Genomic DNA, 23,059 nt, shown 5'->3' with positions numbered 1-23,059 from the left:
AGCCACAAGAATAATACATTTGTTGTAAATGTTTTACTAGTGACTTGTGTTTATATTACAAGTAATATACAGTAGTACCCCAATTTACGCGGTCAATTGAACCCACAGGGTACCGCGGAAAGTGAAAACTGCGTAAAGTGAACAACAGAACATATGGGATTAATTCCAATAGAGACTGGCCCGACCCCTAAACTCCACTTTTTCTGACACAATACCTATGTTGTAGTAAAAATAACATCTAAATTTTATGATGGTATGCTCACACAATTAATATTTAAGAGAAATACAGTCGCCAGGTTAATGTCCATTCAAATAATGGACTCAAATCCCCCCCCCCTCTTCCCAGCTCACTAGCTCCAACCTCTCTGAGAAATGTGTGGGTGAAAACACTAGATTTTAACGATTAGTAATAAATAATACCTCAGACTAAAGTTAGGATAATATAATTGACATTTCTGGATCCCTTGCAGGTCAGGGAATATTTTGAATGTAAACTTCATATATTTTGCACAAAAGATAAAATATTTGCTTTGTGTAAACCAAATTATTACATTAGATCTAAAATTTGTATGTCTAATGCAAAATCCATGATGTTTATAGTCAAAATGATCATCATATTGTAAGATCTTTGTTTTACCTCTAACCCCTCACACTATATTCATACTCAATATCTGCCCCCTTAGGGTCTTCTGATCACAATCTTATTTCTTTTAAATCTAACTGGGCACAACTACCTCCTCACCCCCTCTAAACGTCAACTATGGCATTATCGGAGGGCAAGCTGGCAATCTTTGCGATAATTCTTCACTGACTTTCCTTGGGATGAATTTTGCTTTTCCACTCGGGACGCCTCGGTATGTGCTGACAGCATTGCTGGGGTTATACAGGGTGGTTTAAGTGCATTTATCCCATCTTCTACCAAAACTTTCACTTTACAATCATGGTTTGATCGCTCCTGCTCTCATGCATGCAGGGTGAGAGATAGGGCATATCGAGCTATGAAACTATCTCCTTCTCCTATTACCCACTCCTCTTTCATTACTTCTAGGAATTGTTGTAAGGCTATTCTTCATAGAGCCAAGCGGAATTTTATTTAAAGAAAGACCGCTGTCCTGATTAATTCTTCCTCTAGTAAATCCTTCTGGTCCTTAACCAAAAACATCTGTAACAACTTCTGCACCCCTTCTTTTCCTCCTCTTTTACGACCCGATAACTCTATAGCCAACTCTCCCCCTGACAAAGCCAATCTCTTTGGCACCTTATTCTCCTCTAATTCCACCTTAGACGATTCCCACTCTATCCCTCCCACCCCTGCACCTCCTACTGAACCTATGCACTTTCCTATAATCTCCACTCGCAGGGTTGCCTGTGTGTTATCCAGGTTGGATGTGAGTAAGGCGCATGGACCGGACGGAATACCCCCTCGTGTTCTGGGGGAGTGTGCTGAAGCCCTGGCCCCTGTGCTTGCTCACCTCTTTCGCCTTTGCCTCAAAACCCAAACTTTTCCTTCTTCTTGGAAGAATGCCTTGGTTCAGCCCATCCCAAAGAAGGGTGACCATTCTAATCCCTCTAACTATCGCCCCATTTCCCTAACTTCATCCCTCTCTAAGATTTTCGAAACTATCTTGAACTCCCATTTTCTCCGTCACCTTGAACGCCTTTCTCTTTTGTCGGATCACCAGTGTGGCTTTCTCCAGGCGAGATCTACTGGTGATCTGCTCTCCTATTGCACCCATCTTTGGTCATCCTCTCTTAGGGTTTATGGGGAACTTTTGTCGTGGCCCTCGACATCTTCAAAGCATTTGACAAGTCTTTGCTTTCTGAACTTCCCTCTTTTGGTTTCTCTCCCCCACTTTGTTTTCTAATCTCTAGCTTCCTTGAGAACTGATCCATGGCAGTTGTTGTCGAGGGCGTTTGATCTCTCGCTCTTTCTCACCAATAGTGGTGTCCCACAGGGTTCTGTTCTTTCACCTACTCTCTTCCTTCTTTTTATCAATGATTTACTTCACACTATAACTAATTCTATCTGTTTTTACGCTGATGATTCTATTCTTCACTCTTCTTCACATTTTCTCCTTCCTCCTAAATCTCAAACTAGATCTGTTTCTAGAGCTGATATCATTACTTCTATAAATGCAGATCTATGGAGCATCTCTGAATGGGGAGGTACAAACTTGGTTAAATTCAATAGTAATAAAACTCAGGAGGTGTATTTACCAATTACACTTTCTAAATTAGATGATCTCCCACCAATTACATTTCAGGACGCTATCATTCTGCCAAATTCTGAAATAAAACTGCTAGGCCTCACCATTTCCTCCAATATGTCCTGGAAATCACACATCCCGAATATAGCTAAAGCTGCCTCCCGAAAGTTGGGAATGCTGTACAGATGGCGTAGCGAATTCACTCCTGAGCAGTTGCTCCAAGTATATAAGGGATTCATTCATCCTAACTTGTAGTACTGCTCTCATATCTGGGGTGGCTCTTCTTCTGTCCTACTGTTAGATAGGGTGGAATCAAAGGCATTTCGTCTTATTAACTCTCCTCCTTTAGTCGACAATCTCTCTTCCCTTTCTCTTCGCCGCAGTGTTGCTTCACTCTCTCTCTTTTACAGGTACTTTAACGGGTAATGTTCTGTGGATTTGGCATCCTGTGTGCCGTTTGCAAGGCCGTGGGCTCGTAACACACGTCTTGCCAGCGGTGCCCACCTTTTCTCTGCGGATGTCGGTCGCACAAGAATAACCCGTTATAGTACCTCATTCTTTCCTCACACAGCTAAACTGTGGAATGCTCTGCCTTCTTCTGTGTTTCCATACTTATACAATCTGTCTCACATTAAAAAGCTGGTTTTTCTGTTCTTATTTTTTTTGCCCCCAGGCCCCGCTGTGGGCCGTTTGACCTGTGCCCGGGTGGGCTAATTCCCGTAAAAAAAAAAATGCGATTTACTGAGTACAGCTTTATTATAAATGCTAATATTGTAATTGAGTTAATAAGCTCTTGTATTATAGAGTAGCAAGGTTATTGATAAAAATAAGTGGTCAAAGCTAAGAAACGAGTCATGAAAGACATGCAAGTGCAAGCTAATGAAATGGAGAAAGACATCATCTGTATATTCTTTGTTAGGCAGAGGATCCAATAACCATGAAGTTATATCCTTCTATTACAAGAGGAGAACATAATTCAGCTACAAACAAATGCTGGAGGTGAATATGTTTTTCCTTTTACTCCTAATTCTGATAATGTTAAACATGCGAAGCAGATAGTAGATCCCTTAGTTGATTGGCTAGATCTCATGGTAATAATTATTCTCTTATTGCCATTGGGTGTGATTCCACTGATGTTAATACTGGTAGACGCGGTGGTGCTATCTGGCACGTAGAAAATAAATTGGGCAGAAAAGCTAAATTGGATAATATGCTCATTGCAGATGAAAAGACCAGTTCTGACCACTCATTTACTGGCCCAATAGGTAAACTTCTCCCAAGGGTTACAGAGTTGCCTGTAAAGGAAAGCTTTCAACCTATCAAATTAATTGAAGATTTAGTTGATCTTAATGTTGACGAATTAAAGGAGTTTTCATCACCAATTATATGGTTATCAGATGATCAAGACTGTCGGTGAAGGCTGTATACTCAGGGATTTGGGTCTTCTTAAAAATGGACTCTTGTGCTTGTTAACTGCAGCTCACCGGTTACTTCGTATGTATGTGTCTGTCATTCTCTGGAAATGAAGAGGAAATATTGAACCATATTATGACCTTCATTGTACAGGTTCCTACCCTTGCTGGTTTCTCAACGAGGTAAAGCACTCTTGGTTGGTAGGACTGCGTCGGCTGCTGACCCAAATTAGGCTTGTCAGGCGGCAACCTCAAGTTGTTCAAGACGTATTTCTGGCAACTGTGAAATCATCTGCATGGTACTCCCACTCTGAAAATGTTCTTTAAACAATGATTGAGAGCAATGACAAAGATGAACAAATCTTCGCAGTTAAAAACATACTAGAACTTTGTAAAAATAATCGTACAGATGATTCAAATGTCCGACTCACACGACATCCTCCACTGAATCTTGAAGCAACTTCCCATTTTTATTTAATTGACTGAAAAGAGGCTCATGAGCCGCTTTTCACCAGTAGACGAAGCTCTGAGGAATTAAAGAAAATCTCAGAGCATCCAATAGAAGTTCTATTCTTGCCAGTCCATGCGCAAAGCATCACAAGATTTGTGAAATTAATCACTAAAGCATTTGCTATTGTGTATGGTTAAGAATGATGTTATGACTTTATTAGAGCTGGTGTAGCTCACAGGGAATTGTAGCCATCAGACAAAACAAAGATGAATTTAGTTGCAGTCATAGAAAAAAGGCACACTAAATGAATAGTATATACTGAAGCAGTTAATTGGATTTCTCAAATTTTTTGTGTTTTGTGTTTTGAATTTTGCTTTTAGTATACTCTAACCCAACTGCTACAATATTTTTATTAATCATTTAATGGTGATTTTGTCCATTTCATCATGAATAAATCTAGTCAACAAGTGGGCATATATAATTGTATTGCATAATTGTATGTTGTTTTGAAAACTTACTGTATTTTACTTTCATCATTTTCAGTACTTGAATACCAAAATTGAGAAATATAAATAAATTGACAGTATCATTTACAAAAGTGCAATTTTGAATAGCTAAACTTCATTATGCAAAAAGTAATATTTACAATGTTTATTTGTATAATAAAACTACATTAAAATATCAACCAGGAAAAAAACAAGATTTTGATTATGAAAATACACCCTAGTACCCATATATGATATTTAAAGTAATAATTTTACTGTTTTTCCGAGCAGTGACATCTATTTCTTTCCATACTTTAGGAATTACAGGAAATATAATCTTACCGGTAATTTTATAATGTTTCAGAAATTTGTTAATTACTTTACAAAAAGTTGTATTAGAATCTGCACTGTGATGTGGTTATCATAAAGTCAGCATATATTTTGTCTTTCTGAGAATGAAATTGAGAGCATTGTGCATTTCTCCAGGTATCTTGACTATTTTGTAGACACTGTCATTAACCCGGCAGGTCAGCAGAGGGCACGGTCTAGTCGCATATTCCGTTTGAAGGGACAAAACATTGACACTCCTTTCTCTGTGGAGACCACCATTGACTACAATGAATGTACTTGGAGGACTCGAGGGCCAAGTGAACAAGATACACTGCGGCTCAAGGTAATGTTTACTATATCTTTAATAGTGATTTAGTTTCATTTTTATATGCATCATCATCATCATCATCAATGTTTTATGGCAATTTTTTATGCCTGATTACAACTCTCCATGGTATGGTCTTTCTTGCCCTACCCCTAACCTTCCTTCCCTCCACTTTTAGACTTGTGCATCTTTTGAACCAATTGGTCTCCTCCATTCTCTCCGCATGCCCAAACCATCTCGACCTACTTCTGCACAACTTGGGTAAAAATACTCTCAGTATCAGACACCCTCTTATCCTTGAACAAGGTTCACCCCTTGATATTGTTTTTATGATATCCAGGTCATTTATCAAGTGATCTACAAGGTTCCTTTCAAAATAGCAGTATAGTGATCCCTCGGTTAACGAATGCCTCGGTTAACGAATTTTCGGTTAACGAATTACCTTCCATAAGAATCTTCAACTCGGTTAACGAACAAAAATTTGGTTAACTGAAATCCTTACGAAATCGTGTCAACATGTTTTTGCCTGCTCACCAGCTGGGGTATTAGTCCACCAATACAGTAATCGGTTTTAGTACTTAAGTTCGTTACCATTTGAGTAAATATCAAGAAGGTTGTACTTTTCAATAATTTTCCAAGTCTTATATTAAAATTTTTAGTCATTTTATCAATTATTTAACATAATTGAAGTACAGGAAACTAGGTTTTAGCGCGCCAAACAGCCACTTGACTCACCCAAAATGGCGTCAGTTTGTGTGTCTGCTCAGTGGAGGAAGCATCTTGCTTGAGACTCTCTTAAACATAAACTATTTTTACATTTTTACAGTACAATTATTGGTCATTCTGAAATTTATTTTACATATTGACAATATATAGTGCAGTGCGGTGTTAATTTAAAGAAAATAATCTTGAATTACATCAAGTGAACTTAAAATTTTATGGGTGAAATGGCAGCATGAAGCGTGGGGTGATTTCTCTTCCACCCCACTTCCTTCTCTTCTCCCTTCTCCTCCACCCCTACTTCTAATTCCCATCATCATCATCATCAACCAGGAGCCTTCTACATACACACCTCAAAGTAAGTGTACTTTACTGCATTTTTTTTCACTTTATGTAATTTTCGGTGAGCTGGAACCAATTACCCAAAAACCCATTGAAACAATGGTTTCGGTTAACGAAATTTTCGGTTAACGAACGACCTTATGGAACGAATTGTGTTCGTTAACCGAGGGACCACTGTACATGGAAGAACCTGACTTGTTCAGTGAAGAATGGGTTCTGCTCATACTAAGGCCGAGTATCAAACTGGTATTCATTGTGGCGACCTTTGATGATGTCATTGGTAATAAGGACACTTGTTGCCTTTCATCCACCCTCAAAAGTACTCCTGATGATTCCAGCTGCATTATTTAGGATTTATTATGACTTCAGTTGATTCATTACTCCTCATAATGATCCCCAGTTATCTAACAAATCTTAATGGTGCCAGGAGATCCACAAGTGTTCATAAGGACACCAGCAGACAGATTTTGTGGTAACACCAAATGGTTCACAAGTTCGTTTGATCATATCATATACCTGTCTTTTTATGACACTACAAGTTCTTAGTATGACTCCAGGGGTCTCATAAAATTGTTTGAACTTCCATAATATCAGCAAGTGATTCATAGAGATATCAAGTTACTCACAGGTGCTCATAATGACCCTAAGTGAAATCACTGGCATTTACAATAATGTTGAAGGACTGATCATGGCTAATAATGACCCTAAGTGATCACAGGTATTCATAATGACCTAGGTGATTAATAAATACAGCCCCCCCCCCAAAAAAAAAAAAAATTGTGGATTTTTATTTTGCGGTCCTCTATTATTCGCGGATGACACTCTGGATGTAGCCAAGGACCACACCTCACTCACTTCAGTGAGTGAGGTCCTGTGACACCAGACCACGTGGTGTCCCCATGATTCTACGACACCACGTAGTGAATGAGCTGCTACAGCATCATGTGAAATTCCTCATAACACCATCTGTGAGGGAATTACTACACCACACCAGGCCCTTCATAACACCATCTGTGAGGGAATTACTACACCACATGATGCCCCTCATAACATAATCTGTGAGGGAGTTACTACACAGTGTGTCTGCTAATCAACACCTCAGCGCACAAGATCTATGTGACCTCCACTGTAAACATGCTTTATTATTAAAGTAATAAAGCATTTCTCTTTGTACACAAGTAAAAATTTAACCCCCCCCCCCACCTGGTCAGCAAATGTTATTCGCGGAAATGGCGATTCGCGACCATTTTGGGAACCTAACCCCCGCAAAATTGGGGGACCCCTGTACACAAAATGATCCTAAATGCTCTTGATAATAGCAAGTGACTCACAGGTGCTCTTAATAATTCAAAGCTACTCACAAATTGTTAGGGTGCCAGTCCTGGGGACAATGAAAGGCCACACCCATAGTCTGTTTATTAGTGAAGGTGACAGGGGAGAACAGACATGTCCACAGAGCTTGGATGCTGAGCTGGAACTGACTATTAAACTTCCGTGGCCGCCGTTGGCGGACCCATACACTGTTGCCAAACTGGCACATACCCCAACATGCCCCCCTCTATTGCAAAGAACCCGTCCGAACTCAACAAAATGGTACACAAGTGACAAAGTTGCAAATTGAATACATACAAAATGAGTGAAGGTTCTTTTCAATATACAACTGAAAGGGACAAAAATTAGATCCATTATGACAAAATACTGACACATGAGTGATATATGGAAGCTGTCCTTGTCTAAGGGACATAATCCTGAAGGTGCCTGGGAGCGCGCCTTGTTCGTGGGGGCCTCTCGGGTGGCGCGCGGTGCTGTTGTGACGTCGGGGGTGGCTTCGGGCGCTGCGGTGGGCGTTAAAGGGTGGAGGTGGCGGCGATTCGTGATCGTCGTTCGTCCGCTGCCATCTAGGCGGATCAGGTACTCTCTGGGGGCCGGTGACTCCACCACCACCCCCGACTGGTCCCACTGCCCCGACTCCTGGTTCTGGACTAGTACCCGCTGACCCAATACGTATGGCGGGAGGTTGTGGGCGTTCAGGTTGAACCTCCGTGATATTTTCTCACTGGTACCCCCCATTGCGCGTTTCCTGTTACTCGGCAACCTTCCCCAGTGCTTGCTGACGTTGTAGTGTTGCCTGGCGGGGATGTGTTGGAGTCCTGCAATGGTGTGTTTAGGCATTACATTAGGGCCCTTGACGGCCCTGTCCATGTCTAGGGAGCCCCCTGGACCCATGTTTCCCCTCAGTAGTCTTTTAGCCGACTTCACTGGTGCCTCGGCCCAGCCGTTCGACTGTGGGTAGTGCGCTGACAACACCCTGGGCGTCACACACCAGTCTTTGAAGAACTTCAACATTTCGGCACCCATCAAGTTGTTCCCAGGTCACCCATTGTCAGGGTGGGGAATTAGTGGGTCTCATGACCTGAAGATGTCTTGAATAAAGATAAAAGAAACATACAGTAAATTTTTTGCTCTTTTTTCTCAAAAATTAATAAACGATTTGAATTTGGAATGAATCTGAAATACAGTAATACCCCGATTTACGCTGTCACCGCATAAAGTGGGAATTACGGTTCTGGCAGGGTACCGCGTAAATGTAGAAACTCGTAAACCAGAACCCCGTAAAGCGGGGTATTACTGTAACCGTGTGATTCTGAAAAATCGACTACGGTATTATTATTGGAGTATATTATGAAATATATTAAGATGAATAATATTAAGATACAAAACTATGTCTGTGTTTGTTGGTGATGGGTGGCAGAGGGGGGAGGGAAGACCACTCACCACCTCCTGCTCGGCAGCCCGCGATCCTTGTATGACGACCGTATGCAAAATCACAATTCCCATATTATTTAGGTTCATTGGTGCCAGGTTAATAAAACATTATCAAAAAATTATTGATTTTCCCCCCAAAATCCAACGCTCAATCCTAGATGAGCTATTGTGGTCTCTTGTTTACAGTACAGAGTCTTATAAGCTGATCATTCCTGCTATCCCTAATGACTCACCATCTATCAATCACAGGATTTTTTGTAATTTGAGTGATCTACAGCCCCCTATTTTGTCGAATTAACCTAATTAAGCAAAAGATCATTAAATTAATGCCATACTGCTATCCGCACTACCCATTGGTTTCTGCATACTCTAGAACTATGGTCACATTTCAACCAATCGCATAAGCAATAACCACACACGCAAGACCCATGTAAAATGAGAACCAACTGTACAAACAAACATTCAAATCATCCTCTGGGTAACATGACACAGTTCAGCTGGGCAGTCACTCAGCTGATTCAGAGACATGTGTGGCTACTGCTGCACTGCACTGTGTGTATGCCTGATATCATATAGGGGGAGGGAGAGTGCGGCTGGGTGGCGAGTTGGCGATGAAGTTACAAATCACTGCCTTAATACATACTGTACGACTGTACATTCACTTCCCACACATAAACACCCACGCTCTTCATGTTTATTATTTATAGATTTATATTATATTTTCTTCATTTTTAAGCCATATTAGAGTATTGTAATGTTTTTTTTTTCTCAAACTAGCATGGATAAGTGATAAACACGCTGAGCTAGCGAGAGATTCTGGGTGGGTTGGTTCACGTAAGAGTGAGACTCAAGTGTAAGGGCAGATCAGGGTATCAGAGATGTATAAGCAGAGTCGCATACTGTGGATATGCGTACTCTGCGACCCTATTGACATTTAGTTAACTTTTACATCCATATTTTGTACTTTGAATTACTGTGTATCTCTATGTTCCTCTGACTCGTGAACAATAATTGAAAGTTTTAGGTTCTGTGAAGCAATTGATAACTGTTAATACAGTATGTCAGTACTTTACATCTTTCTCTATTTTTTATTTTTTCTGTTAGGTGGCTGAGAATATCTTCATTCAGTATGATGCTCCTGAAGAGATTGTCCGCTATGCACTCTCAGCAAAGGTGGCTTCTCTTGAGGGTAAGTTAATGACCTTAGTATAGTAATGAATTGTAATTTTTATTGGGATTAAATTTTTGCCTGAAATCAAGTACCAAATTTCACATAATCATCTTTATTTATTGAACTGTAAATAAATACATTGTCCTACAGAGTTTATTTTATTATGTCTTGTAATTTGATGCCTGTATCATTTGTTCACTGTCTGAGGTATATTTTATAACTACCTATCCATACATAAGTTTATGCATCATTGGTTGGCAGAAAACTGATAAAGATGAACTACAACTTGGCTAATGTGGCCAAAGAATCGTTCACAGTGAATGAGTCAATGAATCCCAGTCAAAGTGAACTCAGTGGGTCTGAGTTTCTCACTGGACCATAGATCAACCACTGGTTCAAATGGAATCAAAGTAATTCAGAGTCAACTTGGTGAAAAAACTGTTCATAGTACTGTGGCACAGATAATGAACCTGTCATTAAACTGTAAAGAGAGAGTGTTTAGTGGACAGTTCTCTCACAGACCACTCAACGAGGCATAGGATATAATAATAATAATTAAATGTTTATTGAGAAAGTTCTGCAACCCGAAGGCTGAAAATATGCATTAGGCAAAAATGACTTACTACATACAAAGACATGGGGTTGGTGAGTCATTTAACAAAAGCTTTCATTACTAAAAGGAGAAGGAACATGAATTGAACATTACAAATTATTTTAGTTTACAGCTGATGGCCCGGGCTGGTCTCTTGCCATACTGTGTGAGGTCACGTAGGTCACGTGGTGTAGTGACTCGCTCATAGGTGTTGATATGAAGGACCTCACATGGTCATGGAGACACTGAGTGGTGTGGTGTTTACATGATGCAGTAACTCGTCCTCAGGTGTTGATATGAAGGACCTCACATGGTCATGGAGACACCGGGTGGTGTGGTGTTCACACGGTGCAGTAACTCATCCTTGGGTGTTGATATGAAGGACCTCACGTGGTCATAGAGACACCGGGTGGTGTGGGGTGGTGTCACAATACCTCACTCTCTGCTAGGTGGTGTTGTGTTATCTCATAGTCAGGTGTAAAGCCGGCCCACTGTTGTTCCCAAGGTGGAGTGTTTAACACCGCCTGGTCAGAAGATAGTGGTTGGTTCCCAGGGGTGCTTATCTCACTGGTGGGTCATGGCTCTTGCTGGTACTGTTTAGTGCTGAATTCACTGGCTTAAACACTGTTCATCACTGTTCAACACTGATCTCACATCTTTCCGAAACGAAATTGTCACTTGTGATTATGTTGGTATCTCGGTGGTGAGGATGGGTTGAGGAGAAGGACTTGAGGAATGGCCGAACATAGCCAAGGAGGGCCGCTGCGCAGCAGGAGCAGCGTCTGATAGGTCTTGACCCTCTGGTGGTCAAGGATATTTAATACTATGTATGTGAAATGAAATAATCATGTGAAATTTAAATGAAATATTATTTCTGTATGTTCTCAGAGGTTGACCCGTGTGTTGAGGGGCGACAGGAGTGTGGACAAAACAGCCAGTGTGTTGTTGATGGAGACACTTTCAGGTAAGTTATTTAAACATAATATTTTACTTGTTAACATTATGAATGATGTACAGAGGTCAAGATTCATTTCTAATGGTTTTAATTCTTAATTAAATCTTTCTTGGCCCCATAAATATTTGCAAACCCAAAGCTATTTTTTTTATGCACAGTCAACCCTCACTTTACGCGGTCCCACATTCCGCGTTTCCACGTTTACTCGGTGCCCTGCCGGAACCCAGGATGCTCACATTCCGCGGTGCGTGTACCCCTTTACGTGGAGCGGCTGGCGAGCCGCGCCATTTTTGGATCCAAACCTCCCGCCATCCGCCATGTTGTGTAAGCGGCGCGAACATGGTGCACACAAGGTCGTCCAATCATCAAAACATTACCAGTTCTTCACCCGCCACCCACCACAGCCGGCCCAAGTCAGTGATAGTGATAATTATGGTGAGGATATGGACTTATATGGACTTTGGGGGGTTTGACAAAGAGGCCCTGCAAGCCTCTGTGGTGGATAGTGATACAATTGATACAAGTGACACAGGTGAGGGCCAATAATCTGCCCTCTGCCTCGGAACCAACCGCCCATCCCCGTGTGCCCAGCCATTTTTTCTACTAATGTAAGTGTTAAAAAACCTAATATTATTGATATTTCTCTTAATTATTAATTGTGTGTGCATACCATCATAAAGTTAAGATAATATTTTTACTACAACATAGTTGTGTGTCGTCAAAAAGTGGAGTTTGGGGGTCGGCCCGGTCTCTATTTCAATTAATCCCATATGTTATGTTATTCACTTTACGCGTTTCTCACTTTCCGCGGTACCCTGTGGGTTACATTAACCGCATAAAGTGAGGGTTGACTGTATTATCAAAAGCCATTCAAGCTTCTAAATGATTATCCTAATTTCTATAACCTATGCAAGCAGTCTATAGCCGTCCATAACCCTAAAAGAGGCTTAGAGGATGCACAAAATACAAGTGAAACTCAACTAACACAGCAGACCACAGCCATTATAGGGTAATTAGGGATAGGCTGCCAGCATCTGCTGCACCTATGACAATATTCATCATGGACTGCACATAATGATTATTCTATACTATTACATCCTAACTCTTTGAGGCACAGGATTTGGGGTAAAAAAAAAAAAAAACATGTTGCACAGAAAAAATATTTTCCTTTATTTCAACCTAAAATCACTTTCATTTATGAACGAATTATACATTTAGTTGAAGAATCACACACAAAAAATATAACTGCCATTAATTAGCTATAATTAAGTGGTGTAAAGTTCATCCCACCGTGCATCTTATATATGATTTTATATTAATGGATTATAAGAGAAGGGAAGAATAATATCTCCTAAAATAAAGTCACATTGTCTACAACAATTAAGAAATACAATCTTCAATTTGACGTTTACCAAAAAAACAAAAAATCCTTTGTGCCGTTGTGCTTCTGAACATTACAAACAAAAATCAAGGCATTCTAAAGAATTTTTTTTTTATCTTCACCCTCACACTTACATATTTAACATACAAAACATGTGAGATTCATTATTTATGCATGATATTTATGAAAACACTGTTTATTTTTCCCAAGACATCGAGGCACTTTGCATACAGAATAGGCCCAGTTAGTGCGTACTTCCTTGGCTTTTGTGCTGCACAGAGCACAACGTCTTCGAGTTGTATGCTCCTTTCTACGTATTTCTACTGAAACTGTAGGTTTTGACTTCTTGATTTGAATATTCATCACAGAAAATTACTTCTGGGTGCTACTTGCATGGTGGGATATTTTACAGCTCTTCATGTTTTACACTTCTATTTCAAAATTTAAATCATTTGGGACATTTTGCTGCATCAAACAGTTACATTTACTCCCAAGTGTATGTACAAAATAATTTGTATACTGTGCCTGATTGTAACCACTAACACCATAATCTTCTCTGACTGTCATAGATGTGTATGTGAACGAGGATATGAGGAATTGTATGATGCAACGCTCAACGAGGAGATTTGTTTGGATATGAACGAATGTGACACAGGACGAGACAACTGCCACTTTGATGCCACCTGTGTCAATAACCCTGGGAGCTTCACTTGTTTATGTAATCCTGGGTTCACTGGAGATGGGGTCGTCTGTGAAAGTGAGTTCACAATACAGTTATGATATTTTATGGTTTCTTTGTGATATTAAGTTGAATTAATTCCTCTGAAAATTATACAGCGAGTAAAATGTTAAAAAAGTGGAGTTGATGTTTTATAGAGTAATTAGATCTGCATATACAGTATTTATATTGTACTTGTACATTATAATCTTGATATATCAAATTTCAGTACCACTGAATTCTGGAAAAGTCATATCCTTTAAGAGTTGTTTTGATATTGCTTGTATATTTTGGAAATTTTAACTCATTCGATGCAGATAATACACATGTAGATCAGTTGGCTTCTGCCAGTTGATTGTGGATGTCCCATATATGGAACAGAAAACCATTTTGTCAAAAATGCTGCGCAGACAGACAGACAGACAGACAGACAGACCCATATTTATGAAGCTTTGGCTTATGAAAATTCATCTGGCTCGGGGTTATGGTGCCCTTGCTCTGGGGGTCAAGGCACGTCCTGCCATAACTAGATCTAAAAGTGTACTGACCGTAAAATAAGAGCTTGAACACATCTATCAACTACAGTGGTCCCTCGATTAACGAATACAATTGGTTCCACAGAGTCGGTTGTTAACCGAAAATTTCGTTTACTGAATTTATTATTTCAATGGGATATTGGGTAATTGGTTCCAACTCACAGAAAAAGTATACATAGAAAGTTACAGTACTGTATACCGGTAATAGAATTAACAAAACATTAAATATAAACTAAATACAGTACTGTACTGTACAGTATACAGTACTGTACAATAATAAAAAAAAATAGAATACAGTACTGTATTTTAACTAATTTGGGGTGTGTATGTCGTATTCCCGGCAGCTTTGTTTACATATCAAACGGCTGATTGTAGAGGCAGTCGATGATGACATGCCATATTCTTTACAGAGTTCGTTGGTTCTAATGCCTTCGTGTTTCATAATAATTTCTGAACTGTATATTATCAATAGTTAACTAAATTTCAGAATGACCAATAATTATAATAAAAAAAAAATATATATTCAAGAGCACAACTTTCTTGATATTTACTCCACTGGAAACGAATGTAAGTATAGAACCAATTACAGTATTACCCCGCTTTACACTGTTTCACTTTCCGCGATTTCTCATTTACGTGGTACCTTGCCAGAACCGGACTTTCACTTTCCGCGGTGCATCTGCTCATATACACGGTGAAGTGTAATTTATTTATTTTTTTTTTTTATTTAGCTCATAAAATTCATACAAATTACCCTGCCAGAATATAATTTACATTACTGGAATTCTTACAATATGATGATCATTTTGAATATAACATCATGGATTTTGCATTAGACATACAAATTCTAGATCTAATGTAATAATTTGGTTTACACAAAGCAAATATTTTATCGTTTGTGCAAAATATATGAAGTTTACATTCAAAATATTCCCTGACCTGCAAGGAATCTAGAAATGTCAATTATATTATCCTAACTTTAGTCTGGGTTATTATTTATTACTAAAAATGTAAATATACTATTTTCTCCCAATCGCTTCTCTGGTAGGGAGGGAAGGTGGGGGGTAGGAAGGGAGGGAGGGCGGAGGTGGGGTATTTTGATTGACAGATAGTGTCCTTGAAGAATATTTCTTTGTTTATTTACTGAAGATATTTGTTTTAGCTCATAAAATTCATACAAATTACCGGCCAGAATATAATTTACATTGCTGGAATTCTTACAATATGATGATCATTTTGAATATAAACATCATGGATTTTGCATTAGACATACAAATTTTAGATCTAATGTAATAATTTGGTTTACACAAAGCAAATATTTTATCTTTTGTGCAAAATATATGAAGTTTACATTCAAAATATTCCCTGACCTGCAAGGAATCCAGAAATGTCAATTATATTATCCTAACTTTAGTCTGAGGTATTATTTATTACTAAACGTTAAAATCTAGTGTTTCACCCAATCATTTCTCAGAGAGGTAGTGGCCAGTGAGCTGGGAAGAGGGGGGGGGGGATTTGAGTCCATTAGTTGAATGGACATTCACCTGGCGACTGTATTTCTCTTAAATATTAATTGTGTGAGTATACCATCATAAAATTTAGATGTTATTTTTACTACAACATAGGTATTGTGTCGGAAAAAGTGGAGTTTGGGGGTCGGGCCAGTCTCTATTGGAATTAATCCCATATGTTCTGTTGTTCACTTTACGCGGTTTTCACTTTCCGCTGTACCCTGTGGGTTCAATTGACCGCGTAAATCGGGGTACTACTGTACTGTATTGGCGGACTGGCCGATCAGCTGAGGCACACAACAAAGCGTGTTTCTCGTAAGGCTGTTGTTAATCGAAGTTTTGTTCGTTAATGGAACTGAAGATCCTTATGAGAGCTAATTCGTTAACCAAAATTTCGTTAAATGAACCTTTCGTTAATCGAGGGACCACTGTACTTTATTGTTTTTCCTTCCTGTTGGTGTACTTATGGATGGGGTTATCTGCCCACTGTGTTTGAAGTATTAGTGTGAGAATTTAGTAACAATAGAGGAAGACTGATCTTCCACTGTTGGGTAACAACTGAAGTGAATGGGACTTTAAGGGTTAAAATGCCACAAAACTTGTTTATAATGACCATTTTGGTGCACACAATGATAATATGCCAATAATAAACATAATAAGTAAAATATCTTCAATACAGTACAGTTTAATAATAATTTTTGTGGCCCCAGAACGTAACACAAGCACATATATGAATGAAAATCGATAGTTTTAAACACATACAATGATTACTTCATGATGTAACATGATAATAAATGACCACAACACTTGAATTTAACTCACCAGAAACAATGTTGAGTGCTGCATGAGCTGAGGTGAGGTGAGGTTGTGTGACTTGAGTTACTGGGAGTTACCTCCTTAAAAAATCAAGTTTAATGTCCTTAATGGAATCTTTTATCAGCATTGTTTTCCCTTGAACTTGGTGGCCTTTTTCCACTCATCTTGAATAAGGGTACACAGTAACACAGTCCTGAACACAGATGCAAAATTGAACACAAGCTGGGGAAAGAATTCAAACTGAGTAGCACCAATGTTGTGTAGGGTAGGTGCGAACCATCTTGTAGCTACCACCAGAATCCACACGAAAGAAATTTTATAATTTTGGTGAAATTTTTTGTTGTACAATATACAGTACAGTACAGTATTCATCAACTGCAAAGAAGAGTACTTTGCCAATTTAATCTGACCTATGGGCTGATCTTCCATATCGTGAGCCAGGTATAGGTACACCACCGATTTTCCGGCACCTTGGTTCCAAAGCCTTGCCGGATTATCCGTTTTGCCGGACCAACCGAGGTCAGGTAATAATAACTCGACAATACACCTGACCCACTAATTGTACACCTCCTGTGTCTCTAAAGCACCATGGACTGCTAGAAACTTAAATAAACAAATATTAAATGTGAAAATGCCATAATTTTGAGTAACATTACTGAACTGTACACACTTTGTACTCAAATGTAGTACACCAGACTAAAATTTTTATCTCTTGTGCAAACTATGTGATTTTTATACTCAAATTAATCACTATCTTACAAGGATTCCGGTAATGCAATTTATATTTGCTAAGTCTCGTCAGCTACATTTATAAGATAAAAACTCTAAGCCTAAAACTACCTTCACCCTGGCTGGGAGGAAGGGTAGTAAGTTAAATGCCCTCTCATAATTTTGTCCAGACTAAAGGAGGTGCTGGACCATCAGTTCCTGGATAATCGGTGGTGTACCTTTAGTAGGTAGTAAGCAGCTACCAAACAGGGAGGTATTACCACCTGGGAAGATATTGTAAGCATAATGTGTTGACTAATGGTAGACCCTGCTGCCATATGTGACCAAGTCCCAGGTTGCTCATCTGACTTTCTCCTTCATTCACAATTGCAGGGTCTCGATTGTTTCTCGTATTTTGACAACACAACATACATACATTACAGTATATTGTTTCTTTCTACAGTGGTCCCTCGGTTAATGAACTCAATTCGTTCCAGAGGGTCGTTCGTTAACTGAAACCATTGTTTCAATGGGGTTTTGGGTAATTGGTTCCAGCTCACCGAAAATTACATACAAAGTAAAAAAAAAATGCAGTAAAGTACACTTACTTTGAGGTGTGTATGTAGAAGGCTTCTGGTTGATGATGCTGATGTGAATTTGAAGTGGGAGGTGGAGGAGGAGAAGAGAAAGAAGTGGGGGTGGAGGAGAAACATTTTGCTGCTTCTTGGAAGGCGAGTCACCTTCCATAAAAATGTCAGGAACCTCCAGACTGACAGATTCTCCAGCAGGAAAATCCTCTCTCCTTTTTGAAGTGGAAGGCTGAGGGGTAGCATCTTTCTCCCGTTGCCTTTTGGAGAAGAAACTGCCAATTTTTGGTCGTGGGGCATTTCTCCTCCCGATCATTTGCTGGTTCTTGAAGAAGGAGACCACTTTGTCCTCAACAGTACACAAAATAGGTTCTGTTGTTTCCACAGCAGGGTGCCTTGAAGCCAGTTTCCTGAACATCTCCCAGTGGTGAACAACATCTTTTAAATCGGAAGAAGACATATGGTCATCACTTTCCCTTTCCTCCTCACCACTGTCAGTTTCTAAGATCTCATCCAGTTGCTTCAAGTCATCAGGAGTAAGTTCCTCCTCATGAGACATCACAAGCTCTTCCACATCATCCTCCTCCACTTCGAGTCCCATTGAATGACCAATGGACACAATCTCCTTGTCCAACTCTGTTTCTTCCTCGAATCCCTCAAAATCATGGACTGCTGATGGCCACAGTGCTTTCCATGCAGAATTCAGGGATCGAATGGAGACATCTTGCCATGATGACACAATCAATTTTACAGCCTTCAGGATGTTGTATTGCTTCTTCCAGAACTGTGACTGATGACACCTTCTGAACATTTTCTTCATGTCCAGCTTCTTGAAGTTGCTGATTACATTGTGGTCCATTGGCTGCATAATTGATGTAGTGTTGGGAGGCAAAAACAACACTTTGACAAAGTCAAATTGAGCCTCCAAAGTGCTGGCAAGTTCAGGGTCATGACCAGGGGCATTAACCAGAAGGAGAAGAGCCTTTAAAGGGAGTTTATTGGTGGTTAGGTAGCTCTTCACAGAACGGCAAAACACCTCAACAGCCCATTCATTAAAGAGCTGCCTTGTTACCCATGCCTTACGGTTGGACTTGTTGGACTTCCAACAAACTCCAAGTTGTCCTCTTACCACCTTTTGTTGCTTGAACACCCTGGGGTTTTCAGAGTGGTAGACAAGCATAGGCTTCAGTTGGAAATCCAATGAAACATTGGCACCAAGCAATAGAGTGAGACAGTCCTTCATGGGTTTATGCCCCGGTAAAGAGGCTTCATCTCTGGTGATGAATGTCCTTTTGGGCATTTTCTTCCAGAACAGCCCAGTTTCGTCCACATTGAACACTTGCTGTGGAAGATTATTTTCTGTATCCACCAGTTCCTTAAACTCCACTACAAATTTTGCTGCTCCTTCTTTATCTGCACTGGCAGCTTCACCATGCCTAACAACACTAAAAATGTCACATCTTTTCTTAAATTTTTTGAAACGGCCCTTGCTGGTCCTAAACTCTTTGAACATAGTTTCAGAAGAACTAGGTTGCTATTCCTTCAAATGTTCGTAAATTTCCCTGGCTCTTTCACAAATAAATTCAGTAGAAACTGAATCTCCTTTCATTTGTTTTTCCCTAATCCAAATGAGAAGTAACCTCTCTGTTTCTGCTATTAATGATCTACCTTTAAACACTCTGGTAGATTTGTCTCTCACTTTCACTTTAAATTTGTCTTTCTGCGAAAGAATTGTCGACAGTTGATGCTGACATGCCATATTCCTTACTAAGCACATTTGTTCTGATGCCTTCTTCATGTTTCTTAATGATTTCCTGTTTAACTTGAATTGAAATCGCCTTTCTCGATTTCTTTGGACCCATGCTTGATTCAATACAGGGTACAGTAATTTCAACACTAAAATTTTAAGTTCACTGGTTGTCATTAAAGATTATTTTCTTTAAATCAACACTAAACTGCACTATATATTATCAATATTGTCCAATAATTGTACTGTAAAATCGTAAAAATGCTCTGTGTTCAAGAGAGCCACAACCAAGATGTTACCTCCACTGAACAGACACACAAACAGATGCCATGGTGGGTGAGTGAAGTGGCTGATGGGTGCACCAAAAACTAGTTTCCTGTACTGCAATTATGTTAAATAAGTGTTAAAATGACTAAAAATTTTAATATAAAACTTGGAAAAATATTGAATAACACAACCTTCTTGATATTTACTCCAATGGAAACGAATATAAGCCCAAGAACCGATTACTGTATTGGCGGACTAATCTTCCAGCTGGTGAGCAAGCGAAAACATGTTGACACGTTTTCGTAAGAATTTCGTAAACCGAAATTTCGTTAACCGAGGCTTTTTTTTTTTTATTATTTTTATTATTGTTATTATTATTAAATTAGTATTATTATTTTTTTGCCCCCAGGCTCTGATGTGGGTCATTGACCTGTGCCCTGGTGAGCTAATCCCATAAAAAAGAAATCGTGATTTCGCTGAGTTACAAGGTACATTCCAATTTGAGTGCCCGAGTGTACACATAACAGTATTTTCGTGTGTAGGTACGTACGTACTGTAGCACTATGGCATAATTATCAATATTATGATATGTGCTTCTGAAAACATAATATTATTTAATATCATCGACTTTATCAACTGATAATTATTCCTGGTGGAATTCAGGTGCGATTATTAAATTATACTGTTGTTTCTTTCTTTCCTGGAAACTCGCCGTGGACCGGCAGCCTATGGCTCGGACCACCACTTTGAGTTTGTTCGTGGAAGGAGCTATCGTGCAATTATATTTTATGATTTGCAATGTATTAATTTTATTGTTTATCATAGTAGTGAATATGGCAGCTCATCCCCGTTGCGTGAGGTATTCAAACTTAGGATTCTAGCTGAGTTGGAGAAATTTATATTATTTCATTTTGGTTCCTGTCAGTTGAATCTACCAGTTGCCTGGACTCTGGATAACCAGGACTCTACTGTACAGGTATCCCTCGTTTAATGATCCGGATGTGTTACTGAAAAACCGATCGCTAAGTGAAAAGATCACTAAATGAGGGGAAACCTAAATAATATCAATGGACCCTAGACCTGATCCTGAATACTGTCAAGAAGATTATCCCTAATCCCCATCCTACCTCAGCTCATGTGACCTTTTTTTTTTTTTTTTTTTTTATAAGGATTAGCCCACTCGGGCACACGTCACTGACCCACATCGGGGCCTGGGGGGCGAATATGTAATAATAATAATAATAATAATAATAATAATAATAATAATAATAATAATAATAATAATAATAATAATAATAATAATAAAGAACCATAAAGAAATACAAAATGAAAAAAAAATCAAAAGTGAGAAACAATATATGTATGTTGTGTTGTCAATATTAAGAGAAACAATTGAGACCCTGCAATTGTGTGTAAATGAGGCAGAAAGTCAGATCAGCAACCTGGAACTTGGTCACAATTTTTATGATGCCATATGGCAGCAGGGTCTACCATTAGACAACACATAATGCTTCCAATATCTTCCCAGGCAGTAGTACCTCCCTGTTTGGTAGCTGCCTACTACCTATTACCTAAGGGTGATACGGGTGGTCAGGGCCGTCTGATTTTAACACTTGTTTTACTCAATACATATAGAACATAAAATAAATAAAGAAACGAGGGCATAATATCAAATAAACATCAATAACAAACAGTTTACAGTATACAGGTACTTTACATGTTTGAGTGTTTGAATGTTTATGTGCGTAGGTGTGTGAGGTAAGTTTTAAACATCGACTGTTAATTTACCTCTGGTGTGCTGTGTTGCTTGCTTGCTGAAGTTCCCCAGTCTCAGAGATCTTTGTTGTGAGCACCTCTCCCAATGCTGGGGGGAAACAGGTCTTACCATCTCTCTTTGGTGCTGGACTCCAATGCCAAAACAAACCGATGCAGTGCCGCAGGAGCATTGCAGAAGGTAGAAAAACTAGTGGAAATTACAGGCGGGCCTTTGAGAAATGACGATCTCTAAATTTTTTGTTAAATGCGAGTTGCTGGTAAATCCAGTGCCGTTAAATCAAAGTTCAATCTGTAATAGTAACAACAACAACAACAACAACAATCTTACCAGAACACTTCCAGTACTGCAAACTCACAGGGATAGCTCTCCACTTCCCAACTTAAAGAATATTTCTTGTCAATGTTATGAACTATTCACTGTAGCACCATCACCATGTGTCTACACTACAAAATCTTATTATTTTCCTAACTAGTACATTGTCAAACTCTTTCTAAAAAGTTTTTCCATCACCTAACCTTCAACAGTTCAAAACATCCTTTCTCAATTCTCTGATATATTTGAGGGGTTTACATAGTAAGTAGATCTATTGAATCTTGTCTAATTTCTCCCTGTTCTACTTATCAGGACAGATTGTATTGTATCGGTCAACTGTTCTTCCACAATTGGAGTAAAAATGGATATAAATTTATATGAATTATAACCATTTTAGCTCTTATTTATTGTCTCCAAGTACTGTACCCCATAGGTCAGTGAGAACCATTACAGTATTTATATTTGTTGTCACCACTCTGCATAAACTTCTTAAAATATTAAATAATGTGAAGCACTCAATGTTTCATTTTCTTCTCAACAGGAGCAGCCAGCTGTGATGGCATCCCATGTGACCCTAATGCTGTGTGTGAACTTCGTTCTGCTGCTCCTCAGTGTATTTGCCTCCCTGGATTTAGTGGAGATGGCCTCATATGTACAAAGGATTCTGGTGAGTTTTTGTGTCAAAGAAAGATTTATTTATAATTTTCATTCATATTACAGTATAAAGATTAATGAAAACTCAAGAGTTGTATTGGTTCATGATTATAATTGGTAAGCACCATTTTCGTTCAACCCAGAATGCGACGCTTAGCTTTTAACCTAGGTATGTTAATGCATAGCAATAACTCGCCAGGACAACATACAGGCAAGTAAAACATCTAATAATTACTTAATAAGTAATATTAGAAGGACACTTCGCTACCTGGCATTTAATTGCAATTGT

At 39.1% G+C, this 23,059-nt stretch overlaps 1 protein-coding gene across 1 annotated transcript in view; it reads left to right on the top strand.

The window, feature by feature from the left end:
* LOC121872479 (nidogen-like) overlaps positions 1 to 23,059 on the top strand; it is a 116,526-nt gene that overhangs the window by 27,007 nt on the left and 66,460 nt on the right. Inside the window, exons 9-13 of the mRNA XM_042375268.1 lie at positions 5,083 to 5,228; positions 10,143 to 10,227; positions 11,690 to 11,765; positions 13,707 to 13,894; positions 22,658 to 22,783. Of these exons, the coding sequence (XP_042231202.1) occupies positions 5,083 to 5,228; positions 10,143 to 10,227; positions 11,690 to 11,765; positions 13,707 to 13,894; positions 22,658 to 22,783 (621 nt within the window). The remainder of the gene's footprint in view (positions 1 to 5,082; positions 5,229 to 10,142; positions 10,228 to 11,689; positions 11,766 to 13,706; positions 13,895 to 22,657; positions 22,784 to 23,059) is intronic.

The sequence above is a fragment of the Homarus americanus genome, unplaced genomic scaffold (genome assembly GCF_018991925.1).
Source record: "Homarus americanus isolate GMGI-L3 unplaced genomic scaffold, GMGI_Hamer_2.0 scaffold11302, whole genome shotgun sequence".
Lineage (NCBI taxonomy): Eukaryota > Metazoa > Arthropoda > Malacostraca > Decapoda > Nephropidae > Homarus > Homarus americanus.
This window is presented reverse-complemented; position numbering and strand designations above follow the sequence as displayed.